Below are 15,827 nucleotides of genomic sequence, written 5' to 3'. Positions count from 1 at the left end.
ACAAACCCTCAACCAAGACATCTCAATTTAGACAGTCAAGGAATTACTCTCTCTGACTAAACTCAGCTTAACAGACATCTCAACCGAGTGGAGCTGACTTTGAGAGTGAAAAAATACATGAGAACTTGATTGATTGAGCAGCAGGCCGCACAATCCAGACAGTTTTGTGACAGGGAGAAACCCCAAAATCTCCCCTCAAAGATTAGGGAATAAAACTGGAATTTGGCAATCAAGGGACAAACCATGATGTTTCTCCAGTAGAACATACCTTAAATAAATATATTGCAAAAAGTATGAAAATAGTCAGAAATTCTTGCCGTCTTAGTTGCTTCCCAAAAAAGGGCAGAACCCAGGACAGACAAAGTCAGCATGATGGGAAGGGGTTTGAGGGAAATAGGGCGATAATGTTGAAGATAATGATTATGAAATAATATATAAGGTCTTGAAAAGATTGTACACATAAAACATTGAAAGAAATGATATTTAATTAAAGCAAGTTTTACCATAAACAGACATCTCAACCATACAGTAGACTTCTATTGTAAACATCAAAAAGAAAAAAAAAAAAAAATGTTGGATGTTGGTATTTGGGTTGCTAGTGATGGGAATTTAAAATAAAATAACTTTTTCCTTAGCTCTTTCCAGGGGTGACTGTTAAAATGTTGAGTCATATAGGAACTCAGGTGAGTATCAACAGCCTTCTCTCTTCATGGGAACTCAGTTGATAATCAATAGCATCCTGTTCTATGGACTGTGGAAATATTTCTGCCCATAGTATCTAAATCTGTTAAACATGTCACTCGTGTTTTTTTTTTAGTACTGTTGCCATGCTGAAAATTTAGTGTTTTCCTCTATAGTCTGCATTGTAGTGGGTTGTTGTCATTCTGCGCTGTGACTCTGAGAAAGGCTCCCACAGACAATAGGCTGCTCACAGGCTGATGACTAAGGAAGGCAACCCGCGGGGGAGTCGTTATGGCAACAGAATCTTGCCAAACAGACTGTGTAGAAATTGGACAAGTGTGAACACACAATCAATACCCCCCTCCCTTGACTCCCATATGACATTTTAGGCACAGGACCTTTGCTGCAAAAAAAATATGCTCACAGTGCACAGCTTTTGTGCAGCAGGGGCGATTCAACAATGTGGTCCCTCAACACCTCACCCACAGGTGTATCGATCAGTACCAGGGTACGTTGATCCCTTTGCTCTCATATTATCCCCCACCCCCAAGTTTGATCTGTGGAAGCACTTTCAAGATTCTAGGACCAACTACCTCTTTCCAAAATGCCACATAAGTTGAAAATAAATGGGTGTCAAATCCTTTTTTTTTCACATGAAAAGTAGGTTTAATTTTATGGGGGGGCACAAAAGTTTACTAAGAGGTGAGGTGCCAACCATAATCATATACATCATCCTGAACAGTTTTCTTTTCTAAGAAGAGTTGCTGTTATTATTTATCACCACCATTCTATACACAGACCTGCATAAACAGAACTGCTTGAAAGTCAGTTGGACATAGAAAAATACACTTTTGAACACAAAAAGTCAAAATGCTAACTAAACAATAAGTCGCTCCATGGAAACGAAACACTTCTTTACATTCTGCGTTCTCCTCAATACAACTTGAAAGTATCACAGTTAAACCGGGGCCTATGTACAGATAACCATATGTCTATAAAGATATTTGTCAGGATAGATACATAATGGAGGATATCAAATAAAATCCAAACCACACGTTGCACTTACATTATATATTAAGAGTTTTTCAAAAATAAGATAACCACTATTTGAAAAATTTGACACCTACTGTCACAAAATGTTTGTTGGAAGCAAAGCATAACTCAGTATGGAATATTATCAGTTATTAGCCATTTTTTCATTCATTTTATTGTTTATTTATTATTTATGCAGAGCTTATTATAATGACCCCAAGTTGTGGTTATTGCAATTAGTGTACTGTATATGGGCAATACAAACAGAAACAAAAAGAAAAACGTGCTTTGGTGTACAGCAGACACTCGTGTAACAGACTATTCCAACTTCTTGGCACTTGTTTCATAACAAGGTAAGGTAATGGAGTGGTGCAAATTATAACTGACAAAAATGTATATTGCTTGTCTGATTCTTTTTCAATAAATATGCTGCGGGAAAAACAGAGACAGAAGATGCACAACAGTAACAATATATACTGTGTTTAAACAGTTTAAATTCTACAAGAGGCCGAGTACTTTTTAAAGGAGAAGGGCCTGTAGAGGACCGATAATACCTGTTGTGTTGAGCAGGTACGTCATGTGTACCTGTGTATATGTATGTGCAAAACAACATGATTGTCTGGTCAACAACGTAAGACAATTTGGTAACAAATATCCATACAAGCACTCTTGATTCCCTTGCTATTTTAAGTCTGGCACATTTTTTAAGTGTCCACACCCATTTCTTATCAGCAGATCAAGCAGGTCTTCCTTTCAGCTATCCACTCAAGTGCCAGTCTTTTCTCTTTTAATGTTGTCATGATGGTGGCGATAGTAGTGTCAAAGAGGTGTAAATTCATATCATGCTGAAGCTTAGGTTTCCAGGAACGGGAGATACAAGAAGATATCATGATTTGGCAGAGTACAGGATTTCTCTCCAGTGCTGGGTTTTAGTGTATTTCGTTTCGTAAGGCAAGAGGGTGTTTCCTCCATGGTCAGTCTACAATGGCAGACAAGAGAGCCATGACAGCCACGCCACAGCAGATGAGCAGGATCTGCAGTAGGGAGTGCCTGGGAAAAACAAAGGTAAAAACAGACTTAGGGAAATCCCAGAAATATGCCATTTACATATGCACCATGGTTCAATTATGGACCAATATAGGAATAGATTGGAACATTAGCATGGAAAATATCCAACATACCTAAAACTGGACTCCTCTAGCAGGTCAGGCACCACGTTCACCAAGGCAATGTACAGAAAGCCTCCAGAAGTGAAAGGCAATATCCATGCAGTTGCATTTTCTAGACAGGATAGGAAAGACTTCAGTGACTGATTATGGTAAATGTCAAATACTCTACAGTTAACAATAATGTGACTGATAGTGGCATGCATCTAAGACTACAAAAACCTATCTGGGGGTAGCATGTTCTATATATTTATATTGGTCGAGGGTCTTATCTCACCTGTGCCTTTCGGTGACTGAATGCACAGGGCAAAGCAAGCTCCCAGGACCCCGACCAGCGCTGTGTACAGCTGCATACGTGCAGCGCTCCAGCGGTCAAACCCAGCCCGCAGCAGAATGGCAAAGTCTCCCACCTGCAGATAATAACATTTATCATGGTAATAATAACCAAAGATGGTAAAATCTAATGGGCTCTTGACAGTTCCAGCAAAGTTCTTTAATTAGTGAAAATGAAATAATTCAACGAATAACCTCAAATGGCAAATTCTATAGTTTATGAATCATTATAGGCATTTACAGTACAATTCCCTAATCTCACCTCATGGGGGATCTCATGGAGCAGGATGGCAAAGGTGGTGAGGAACCCAACCTGCAAGAACAATCTCATAAGTATTGTCTTATCTGGTAAAGAAATGTGCTCTGTAATATGTAAGGGATAATGCACAGCAAGCCAGTCATGATCAGGTGCTCAGGAGCACCTCAGTAAGCGCTGGACTCTGTGTGTTCATTGGTTCTTTTGTGCCCAACGCTTTTTGAAATGCACAGTGCTCAGGGGAATTACGGTATGCACTCTTTAGGCCGCGCAGAGCCCTAAGAGGCCTGCATAAGGGAAATGCAGTGTGCACTCGTACACCAGGAATTACGGTAGAAGTAACACAGGCATGAGTCAACTCTAGGTTGGTGCACGCAACATTCACCTACCAGGTGAACTGGCAGTAACAGGTGGAGTTTTTAAAGTCAACGTAGTTTCACTCACTCCAGTAATGTTTTGCAATAATGACCAGCTCCCTGTACATTATCCCACTTATTACACAGCTACGTACCGAAGACATTAATCATTTGACATGAAATAATGATTTGAAATGATTTTATTACAAGCCAAGTAATTAACAAGCTTCCAAAAACAGTGCTGCAGGACTGTCTGCAATAATCAAGGAGTAATGTCTTTTTGGCACAAGGTGTCGCAAGCTAATTTGATTAGAAATCTATCAAATCAGCCGGGCTTCTTGACTGCGGGGTGATATGATTAGATGTGAAACTGTTATTTAGAAATAACAGACCTCAGGATGTATTCATTGGCAAATCAGAATTAAGTGTTCAACAAAGCTGTGTAATAAAAGCTATTAATGTAGCACATCACATGCTCCAGTCCACCTGTAAGAGAGCCAGCCAGTAGGGCTTTCTTACCAGTAAACCACAACTTAAATGTATCTAAATGTGTTAAATGTCTCGTCTACATCACATTGATACAGCATTTGCTCTGTGCATTTAGTTGTGGCAACATCACAGTGTGATACATAAGCTTGAGTGTAAACAGAAAATACCAAGTGGGAGTCGTGTATGTGTATGTTTGAGACATCTAGTCAACTTCCTCTCTGGCACACTGATCCATAGTTCACGCTGTTAGCCTTATGCCTCTCCAGCTGGACTCGCTCCTTCCCACCGCTACAATTGTAACTTACTGAAGCGACACAATTCCACGTAACTGTAATTCCAAGTTTACCTCTTTGAACAAGTTTGTAATGTAAGAACACATTAATGATATGTTTTACCCTAAAAAGGTTTGCGCCAATGTTACGGTATCATGCTATGAAATGGCCGGTGAGTTGTGCCTATTTACGGCTGCAGAAATGCTGATACAGCAGATCTACTACTCTGCCAAGCGGTCTGCACACTGTGCCAAATACAAGGGAGGTATAATGTGAGCAAATTCCCAAGTTGTCACATTTTCATCCTTTGCTTTCATTTAATATTATAGCGCTCCTCTGTGGCCACTATGCAGCTCTCCTAGTAAACATTTGATTATCTTTTGATTCTGGATGCAAAATGGTACAAGTGCAAGCAACTCACTTTGAACTGGAATTAAGCAGAAGCACTCTTACCACCCCTATTTAAAATAATGTTACCCCACGGCTGGTTTTGTGTCCAATGCAATTTATTGGATTAGGGGCATTTTTGTCACTCTGAAATCTATTGTTGGAGCTTTTGATACAAGGACTGACAGTATGAGACAGCTAGACATGTATTTTGAGGCTTTACATTTGTAATGTTTATACACTGAATTAAAACAGTACAACTATATTTTGAGTTGTGATAGACCCTCAGAACTCCAAAAACCCTATTTTCCATTTGCAATTAAAACTGTGATATGAGAATATATCCAAAATGTAGTTTGTTCAAATAAATTCTGGACTGTTAGAGAAAAAGCATCTGAACTATGCACTACAAGGATATTGGTCTAACACAGTAGGAGAAATAATGTTGGAGCCAACATACTTTGGGGCAACAAATCTTTATTCTCCAAACCATTATTGAATGACAGAGAGGAATGAGGAATCCAAGAAAGTAGATTTTTATCCTTGGCCTGGAGGTTTATATCACAACTCACTCACTCACCTTTTTGCTGACCAGGAAACTCCCTGCTACAGCCAATCCATGGGTGAAGTTGTCAATGCAGTTGGCCAGCAGGTTTAGGTATCCACTTGTCTATAATACATGAAACATAATGCAGTTCTTACTCTTTACCCTCAAAACAACTACGGTTAACAGGAATTTAATGATTTATCAGAGGAGTCACAGCATTCGCTTTGAAGAAATAATCCTGGTGGAATCCAATGAGTTGAAATGACACAGCAGTTTCAGCTTCTATATCAAAGATGGAGGCTTTAATAGGTCCCAACTTCATGTGTGACATGTTGCATATTGAGTAATGGATCACAGAGGAGCCCTAATCTTCACAAATCCACGTCCCAGAAATAATTTAAAAAAACAAAACATTTCTGCTGTTTTTCATTATCTGTATCTATTGATCCCAAAGTCACATTGACCTGAGTCATTAGACTCGGGAGAGTTTAATTTTAATTGGTGCTATGACTTAAGCCCCTCCCCCTCTCCTGATTGACTTTATTTTGATCATCTACTATATCTATTGATGTTTAATTGTTTACATCTGTTGATCCCAAAGTTGCAGTCACAGGTTCGTCAGACTCAGGAGAGCTTCCTATTGATTTTCTATTGTTGCTATGACAAGAGGCTCGTCGGACTCGGGTTTGAGCGTCCTATTGATTGGTGATGTAATTTAAGTTCCTCCCTCTTTCCTGATTGGATGTTTTTTGATTGTCTAAATCTATTGATTCTGAAACCATATTGCAATGTGTGATCAGCTCATTGGACTTGAGAATTTCATTTTGTCATTAATGACCTTTCGTCTCTCCTGATTGGCTGTTTTTCATTTTCTATATCTATTGATATCAAAGATGCATTAATGTTAACTATGATGAACCCAGTATGCATGTCTTCACTGTAAAATGTGTCCTAGCTGTGGGGAGCAGGGTGCATTGTTTGAAGTAACCAATAAGCTGTATTAGGCTTTTGTAGTTGGTTTCATAGAGCCAAATAGGTCACAGCAGAAGTATCTGTTACATTAGCAACCCATATCAAGCATTTATGTGCTCCTCCTTTTTCATTTGTTTCCTTTTTGTTAAGTTTGAAATGTTTTGTTTGCCAACACACCTTGATTTTCTCTGATCCTTCCTGCAGGCTGATCGGTGGCTTGGAGGAATTCCACGACTCGGTGTGGTGCCCATTCTTGAGCGATGCCACTGGCTTTCCACTGAAAACTGGACTAGACGATGTCTATGAGAAAATGAAAGAAAACTAAGGCAACAATAAACATGTTGTCCCCACACATGATACAGTCCCCATCTGCGCCAGTCAGTAACAAATACTGTATGTCACATCGTTTTGACCTGCAATTGTAGCAACCAAATACAATTTCCATTTTCAAATAATCCTTATGTGATGAACATGCATTTTATTGTTCTCACTATGTACCAATGCACTCTTGTTCTCCCACTTCTCTGCCAGATACAGTGTTCTATTTTCTGGCAGCAGAAAAATTGTGAAAAAAAAAAAAAACGTGGAAAAAAAAAGTCAGGTTTGGGAACATTTTACAAAACCTATTGAACAAAATGTGTGGTGCTGACTCCGGTCTTATCTCCTCTGCTGGAAACACAGATCCAAGAAAGAGAGCTAAATTCAGATCAGGTCAATATACTGATATTCCATCATTCTAATGCAAAGCTCCTGTAATGTTTACAAAATCATCTCTGAAACACGTGTCACATTAGTGTATACACTAACAAAGTAAATTATATACTTCTTGTTTTTTTCCATATAACATAAAATAACAACAATATCTACATTTATATATTTTCCCCTTATTATTACATTGTCTGAACTGCATGTTGCATGATGGCCTAAATACTGTAGAAAAGTTCCAGACTATTTTCAGAACTTCCTTATAATGGTATAACATGCAGTCATGTGTATTTTCACTTTATTTTCCAGACACAGGATATGATTTTTAAATTCCAGCACTAGTGCTCTACAAGTTTTGCATGTTTTGAATATAAAATAATAAGACCTATTCACCCCAGGCCAGTCTCCTTTTCCGAGAAGAGCCAACTTCCCTGTTCCCACATTCAGAAACCACTTACGTTGCCATTTAGACTAATAGTCAAATTAAGTGGGAGGGAAATAGCCTGTTGTCTTCTGGATGTGGTCAGGAAATGTTTGTTCCATTTGTATGATTGAAATATGAGGAAGTAATAAAGTGGAACGAATTGTCAGAACTATCAATCTCCTTCTGCTGTAAAGCAGCCTGGAGCTACACTGACAGGATGACGCCTAGTGAGTTATGATCATTAACTAATTTGGAAGTCAAATTACGGCCTAAAATAAACAAGTGATAAAATTTTAAAGATTTGTGCACCACAGATTGCATCAAAACTCTCAATCCTTTACATCAACTAGGTCTCCACACTAACAAGCACAATGCATGTGGTACATTGTGGTACATACAACATTTAACTAATTAAAGTGTAAAGACTAAGGTAATTTTTTTACAACTGAATCTTTCCATAAGATGAACGTATTTTAAAGGAAAATAATAGGTAGCTCACGCACACACACATACACTGTCTCTATCCGCTTCTATTGTTCCCTGTGTCTATGAGCTGAGTGTTCTCTGGTGGACACTCTGATGTGGCTAAAGCAGCTGCTTCACCCCAGCTCTATAAATAGACACGAGACTGGATGAGTCCAGCCGTGGATGCCAATTTTCCTCCTCATTGGCACAACAAAGACAGGAGGGAGGATGAAATGAAGGTCTATAAAAGGATAACCAGCACTTTATCGCCTACATAGAAGTGTTGTGTTAAAAAGTTTTGCTTGTGAAGCTAGCTTGCAGATAAGTCCCATTTTATAAAATCACACCGGATGCAAGTATAATTTTTAAACGACAAACTAAAGAAGAATTTAATTTCCACCAAAAGGCTGCCAGTTACTGGGACAAGCATCTCTTTATTATTAACACAAGTTAACACACATTAAATTATTATGAACAACTGTTTCAACCCATTAAATAGTAGAGTAGTAATATCTGAGTAATATCTGAGATGGTTTGGGTTTGAATTTGTAATTTGATTAATATCCATTGCAAAGTTATTTTAGACTAAGGGGATCTTAAACTCTTCCCTGTTTGAAGAGTGTACAGTCACAGACGGGCTGGCTGTACAGTCAGCCACTTGATGCTCCGGCTGCCCCAACACATGGAAAAAATAGTCACTACTGATACCAGTCAGAGAAATATGCACAACAAACAAGTTTGCTGCAGACATAAGTCTGCACTAAACATACCGACGAAGACAAAAGTATGTGAAGGCATGTACTGACATGTCCTCGCGTGCGTGCGTGCGCGTGTGTGTGTGTGTGTGTGTGTGTGTGTGTGTGTGTGTGTGTATGAGGCAGACAGCTATTGTGCAGAAACAGTGCTAAATCCATATTTATATCCTTAATAATATTTGTTTAGGCAGGCAGAAATAGAGTCAGTCAATCAGTGAATGGGTTATTGATTAGAAAATGCGGCAAAAGGATTTCCCAATACATTTGCCATTTTTTTTAAGATGAATGCAAAGTGCTCTTTTCCAAGGAAAAATGAAATTCTAGAAAAAAAATTATATATATATATCAATAAACAGAAAGATCTGATTTAGAGAAGTAGTATTCAACCCCTTCTTTCATATTGACAATTTCCTTTGTGGCAAAAAATTACCTCAACTTTTTATAGTGCATGTTACTGGGAGTTGTATTAGTAGTATTAATTTAACTTCTCCTTTCCAAGTTATTCCAATTCTGTCTTTACTGCTATATATCTGTACGGTTGGGGCGGTTGGAGTAAGATATTGGGGATGCAAATTCCTTGCTGAGTTTTTGTTGATATAAAGCTGCAGTAAGCAATTTAGCATGTTGGCGGCTCCAAATAGCAGCGAGAACATTGGAGACTCCTGTTTTCTATGGACAAAGCATTTGCTTGTTGTCATGGTCACTCTAGCTTTCTCTGGGATTGATCCTGTGACCTTCTCAGTACCAGGTCTGGGACCTGCCGTCAAGCTCCCCTGAACAGGATATGATAGACTCCTATGGACTTCAGTGAGAGGACATGGAGCATAATTCCAAAATGTCTAAAAGAGGCATAATGAAACTTACAGTGGAGTTGAGATACGGGCCTTGAGATGGCGCAGGATCCTCATGGCTGTCCTGGTCTGGGAACATCTTCTCCAGCAGCAAGAAAGACAGTAGACCAATGATGACCCACAGGCCCTGGGTCGTGTAGTGGTTTTGCCTACCAGCTAGAGGGGTAGCAGACAGATTGTGTATAAGAGAGAGCGGGTAAAAATGTTGCAACAGCACTGACTATGTGAGTGGTAGTGCAATTAACAACACCGTTTCTAGCACCTAGACCCTGCTGTGTGGAATATTACATAGCCATGAAGAATCATTGCATAAGCACCTTTCTTCACACCAGCTCAGAGAAAAAGAAGGAGTAATGAGATGAAAATAATGCCTGTGCGCAAATTGGGTAAAATATTCAAATATTGCTAAATCAATATCTTTAAAAAATGATATATTTGAAGAAATACTGTCCCTGGATAAGGTTAATGGAGATGTTGGTCCTGATGTAAAAAAACAACAACCTGGGAACATGATAATATCCTATTTCCATATTCTATCTAAGCTGTGATTGGTGGGTTAACCAAAAAATACAGGGCTGCAAGCATGCACTCTCTCACTATTTAAAACAACTGAAAAAGCACCAGTCCTTGGAAAAAGACGCCTAGTGGTCACACTTGTCAAATTCTGACTAATTGAAATGCAAGCTTTAAAGACCCTATAGACAACTCTTTTGCTTTAACTTATCATTATGAAGTAAATGTTGATTGCACAGTGTAACGGCTATAGAATAATGACACCATCTGCGTTTAGATTGGTTCCCTATAAGCCTCGCTTTCACTATGCAATTCTGTCTGCCACCGGTACGATCTCCCGGGAGAATGAAGGCTCGATTTACGGCACAAAGGAAGTGCGTCATCCATTGCGAAACCAAAAGAGGAATAGAATAGGTTTTCCTACACACAACCTGCCTACTTATTAATACTACCGGATGTTTTACTCTGGCTTTATCATAGCACTGAGATCGGGGTTTCTAGTTCAAATTGGGATTCTTACGGTTGTTTCTTGCTTTGGACAGTAGCCAGGCTGCTGGCGGTAGCGTTAGCCATGTTGCTAACGCTAGCAGCCAGAAACAAACAAATGATCCATTGTCCATTTGATAATCTAAACAAAGAACACGTTTTCTTGCAGTGGCCTTTCTAAAAATGAGCAGTGGTGAAAGTTACTATATTGTGTTATGATCTAGGAGTTGATAAGCAGACAGATGGTTTGTTCTGTTGCACGGAGCTAGGCTCTAACGGAAAGCGCAGCTGTCGCAAACAACAATACCACTTGGAAACGCTAGGGGGGGACAACGGGGGGAAAGTTGAAAAGTTGTCTGTATCCACTTTAAATGATATTGACATTACTCTGGTCTATGGTGCATGTGAGAATGTCTTGGGCAGATTACTGGTGGGGCAAGGCAATGGAGAAGTCAGGAGTCATTACAGGAGATGAGGGATGGATGGATGGATGGCTGGCTGGATAGATGGGGCAAGTTCCCATTTTCATTCTAGGTATCCTCTCCCCACAAAGTATTAATCAGATTTTGCCTTTTTGCTCAGAACATCTGATCCTAATGTATGTTTGAGGTGGCAGAAGGGGCCAAAGAAATAATAAAAATACTTGAAATTCAAAAGGTAGCGATGGTATTGGTGGAGAGGTGACCCACCTGAGCAGCCAGAGAGGGCCCATGCCTCAGGAAGGAGGTGAAGGAATACATCGCCTAGGAGACCACCGATAGCAAAGCTCAAAAGCTGCTTCAGCTTCTGGCATCCAGCTGAGGAAACGTAAAAAGTGAAGCAGAAAAGGTCACAATTATAGTGCCATTCCTCCTTATAAAAGACTCTGCAGCTGTACACTCGTTTCATGTGATGTGAGGAGAAAAAATAATCAAGTATTACAGCATTAAAGCATTAATTTTGACTTGAGATAACATAAAAAAAAAACATAACTTACAGTTAATAGTACTCTCCTCTTTTTAAAATTGCACTTTTTCTACTAAAACCTGTTGGCATACACATTAGTCTAATTTCTCTATTCATGACAGACAAAATAATCACATAATACATGAATGAAGACACACAAAACCACATCATTACCTCTGACTCAGCCTAATAATACACACAGTGATTATTATACAAGTGTGCCACAGAAACTCAGTAATTCTTTTTTATGACTTCCCTTGGTAACGGCTAACCTCATGTCAGGACGGCCCTTGAAAACCCACGGCCTGAAATACAAACTGGAATGCTGTGTTCCAATGGGTGGGGCCACTCAAGAAACCAGAGGCTTTTGACCTGACTAGCTATAATGTTTCACCACCAAGAGGAAAACAGAAGTCCCAATGGTCTACATTTGGTATGCAAAATAAATCCTAGCTTTAGTCAAAATATAAATAATAGATATAAAAGGTCATGTCTTGTTTAGCTGATAAAAACAGCATAAATTGTCACTGTGAGAAATGCATACTCTTCTTTCCACGGGTTTTAACAGACTCAAATTAAGGTTAAGGTGTTCCATATCAGGTTTATTTAAGGCAGTTATGTAGATGAGGCTGTGGTGAACACTTAGTCAGTGTTTCCCTAAATGGTTCTGCCGATGAAGGCTCATCTCTCTCTGCCCCATAAACACAGCTGTTCAAGCATGAGTGGAAGAGGGAAAAAAATCAACCAAAATAAACTGCTACTGCATGGAACCATTAAAGTATGATAGAGTATAGGTGCTGGCCATTCTGGCCATTTTGTTGGTCACTAATGAAGTTCTCATTAAACTAAAAGTCAAAGTTCATTGTAGGTTTAGGATACAGACTAATTTCACTCAAATTGCTACTCTTGTATTAGATTTTCCTTAATTTTATTTTTTCTTGTGATTCTACTTCTACTTGAAGGTCTCACTATTCACTTTATCAACTTGCTGCTGCTGCTTTCCCCAATGTGTAGAGGAAAAAGACAAAGGTCTTGTGGAAAAAGAGCCAGCTTCTCATCATCTTTGACTAGGTTGTCTGTGGTAGCCTTGCATCGATTGCTAGGTGGCCTGCTTTCAAAGTCTCCAATGTGATCGCTGCCTTAGGCTATATATTTCCATCTCTAACCTTCTGTTTTGAGGGCTGCTCCAGCTTCGATGGGGATGACAAGCAGAGGGAAAATCCCACTGAGGCCTACTGCAACAGACCCCACCAGGGAGAACAGCCAGATGTGAGCACGTTCGCTGGAAAAGAAGTCCGCTGCTGCCTGGAAGCCTAGGAGGTCATGTGTCAGTCCGAGGCCTGGTCCTGCAGCAGTGGCTGTAGCATGAGCCATAGCTGTTTGTGTCATCTTTTGGCTGCTGGAGGTGACCACCAGCAGGGTAACACTGATGAACAGAGCAGCTAGAGCCCAGCCGGGCCTCCCACAGCCTCCTCGCTTCATCCGTCCCAAGGTCCAAAAAGCACTCGCAGCCAACAAGGACAATGCTGTAAGAGGAGTCGACTTTGAGTCAGAGAGACTTCACCTAAATCTTTCTAACAATATATGAGTACAGAGACATAATATAAAAAGGTATTAAAATATTGTTGCCACATTATTATTGCCATGCACATCTCATGCAAAAGAATAGGATTAAATTCACTTTACAGGAGCCGTTTTATTTCCTACTTCAGTTTTGTTCGTAATTTAGTTTAGGCAATAAAAAGGGCAACTATCAAACACATTTAAATTACTGAAAATGCAACCAACACCGCTCTGGATCAATACATCCATGCTCTGGCTCTAACCCCACTGATACGGACCATGATCAGGTTGGGGTGATATAGAGAAGCTTGCTTGAGTCAACACTGGGGTCAGTGGACTGACACCTCTGGTCACCAGTGTCTGCTGGTAAATGAAATTTTAGATCATGTAAATTAAAAAAAAAAAAGTAAGTGATCAGCCCAGGATTCTTTTGAAATGTGTGTAATCCAATTTAACTTTGACGAAGGCATACGACGGAACGCACTGGTTTTAATTAATACATATATCTTTTTATTCTTCAACCAAGTGTGCAAGGAGTTTCACTTTTTTGCTTACTTTGATGTACCTTTCTCAGGACCTTGGTCTTTATAGTGAAGTAGCATCAGAGTTACCTCATTTATACTCATTTATACAGAGTTACCTCATTAACACCACCGTGTTTCAAAAGGTGGTATGGTAGGTAGGTAAAAGTAGGAGGGTCTTCTCTTCACTAACAGACTGTCATCTTTGAGTTCATATTGTTTTATTATTTAGATTTACCAACCTGGCCACCATTGTCTCCCTCACTGTAACCTTAACTGTGTTAGATTGATGATTATATGAGGATGTGTGAGTTTTGGGAAATTGCATTCATGAAAACACAGGAACTGATGCATTTTGCGTTTCCAACAGCAAAAGCAGATTGTTTGAAATAAATAGAAGAACTTAGTAGTTAGCATAACAAGCCATAACCACCACTGCAGAACAGAAAAAAAAACTGGTACTTAACAGAAAGTCAAACTTCATCAACAGAAAATCCAGGGGAAAAGACACCACTGGTGGAGGATCTCTGGGAAAAGACCCAAGACGTCGCCACAACAACAAAAAATATGACCTCCATGATTACCACTTTAATTTCGATTACAACTTAATTTATATCTAACTGAAATATAAATCACTGACAGAGTGTAACACCAGGGCCGAGTTATGGGAGTGGGCGTAACCTAAAAACTAACCTAAAATCAGAAACTGATCCAAATGGCATTGAGTATTATGACCTGCAGTGCTGCTGACACGTGTTCAAGTAGTCATGTGTCAGGGAAAGACATCACACACTTTAGGGATGACAGGCTTAAATGCTTGTTACCATTTTCCCTATCATTAGGCAGTTGCCCATGGACAGTGGAAATGCCATGCACTTTCAGCACTAGTATACAAGTTAGCGTTAGCCCGTTCAAAATGCAGCAGTCTACCTTCATCTTTTTGCAGAAAAGCTGCACCAAAATGTAACTACTGGTCTTTCATGCTTGAACTAAATAAACCACATAACACTCAAACAGGTCATCGTTTTCCTGGGTGGGATATAGCAAGAGCAGAGTCGATATGAAATAAGTCCTAACAGTTGAGATGCGATGAAAACATAAAATCAAAACGTTACTGTGCTAATGTTAAACTGACATATCAGCAAACTGTGCGACAGTAAACACGGTAAAGCGTGGTTTTGACACACTGTACAAGCTCAGACATGCATAAGTAAAAGTTAGCTAGCTAACGTTAGCTGGCTAACATCAGAGCCACTCACTTTCGGCTAACCTCATCTGAGCTTGCTAGGATTAGCTACCACGAAAGCAATCACAGCAAAACTTAACGTTACGCACTAGCATCCGTTGAAGTTAGTGTCGCGGCGTGGAAAATCTTGCTATCTTGCCAGCATCACACGATATTGTGCATGTGATTAATTTTTTAAAACCTTGTGATTTCGGGAGTCTTCGCACCAGTGTGTCCCTGCCATCCAGGCCAGCTTGGTGAAGGCAGGCTTGCGCCGTTGAGTTTCTCCAGGCTCCCAGCTGAAGACACTGGTCCGCTCGCCGCCGTGCAGAGGAAACTGGCCGTGACACGGTTTTCCCAAACAGCCACGTATCACGATCCTGCAGGAAAAAAGCAGGAGACGACAGTCAGGATGGAGATCCCGCCCAGTCCGTGATTTCAGGAAGTGTTTTTAGCTCAGGGGCTCCTAAACTTTTTCACATCAAGGTCCCTTACTGATACTGCTTATTAGATAAGATTGCATCCAAAGGAGACCAGTCTGAGAGGAGTTTTGATGTTAGTCATAATTTAGTATAGAATTGAATAACTATGGGAGGGGTGATAACAAGTGAGGAGAGTCAAATCAAAACAGTCCTTATACATCAGTTGCACATTTGTGTTTATTTACATACTTGAAGCCTACATCTAATTGGAATTTGGCTTTGGATATCCTTCCTACACACATACACACACACACACACACACACACACACACACACACACACACACACACACACACACACACACACAGGTACATACATAAAGTCCTTTGCATTAGAGCATATACATTTGTGATGTTTCCAGCTTTTTTATCTCCATCGTCTCATAGTTGTCAAACATGGGT

General features: G+C 39.8%; 1 protein-coding gene across 1 annotated transcript; it reads right to left on the bottom strand.

Moving 5' to 3' along the window:
• Window positions 1–532: 532 nt before the first annotated feature.
• Window positions 533–15,314, bottom strand: slc39a13 (solute carrier family 39 member 13). The gene is made up of 10 exons (XM_071525724.1): window positions 15,147–15,314; window positions 12,802–13,161; window positions 11,380–11,487; window positions 9,705–9,847; window positions 6,669–6,791; window positions 5,553–5,642; window positions 3,475–3,525; window positions 3,157–3,289; window positions 2,895–2,994; window positions 533–2,763 (listed from the first exon to the last, which is right to left on the bottom strand). Exons 2-10 carry the CDS (start codon window positions 13,115–13,117, stop codon window positions 2,688–2,690), a joined length of 1,140 nt encoding a protein of 379 aa, XP_071381825.1. The 5' UTR covers window positions 13,118–13,161; window positions 15,147–15,314; the 3' UTR covers window positions 533–2,687.
• Window positions 15,315–15,827: the final 513 nt, after the last annotated feature.

Source organism: Centroberyx affinis, unplaced genomic scaffold, assembly GCF_046629955.1.
Source record: "Centroberyx affinis isolate AG114_WGS23_722 - 3 ecotype Tasmania unplaced genomic scaffold, CSIRO-AGI_Caff_v1 ptg001333l_1, whole genome shotgun sequence".
NCBI lineage: Eukaryota > Metazoa > Chordata > Actinopteri > Beryciformes > Berycidae > Centroberyx > Centroberyx affinis.
This window is presented reverse-complemented; position numbering and strand designations above follow the sequence as displayed.

What these genes read in the sequence shown, in the direction of transcription:
- slc39a13 (XM_071525724.1), bottom strand. Translation starts at nt 13,117, where the DNA reads ATGAAGCGAGGAGGCTGTGGGAGGCCCGGCTGGGCTCTAGCTGCTCTG. An exon ending in GCCCGTATCTCAACTCCACT is followed by an intron (nt 6,792 to 9,704) that starts GTAAGTTTCATT and finishes ATTTTCTCATAG; the next exon opens with ACATCGTCTAGTCCAGTTTT. An exon ending in AAGGATCAGAGAAAATCAAG is followed by an intron (nt 5,643 to 6,668) that starts GTGTGTTGGCAA and finishes CATGTATTATAG; the next exon opens with ACAAGTGGATACCTAAACCT.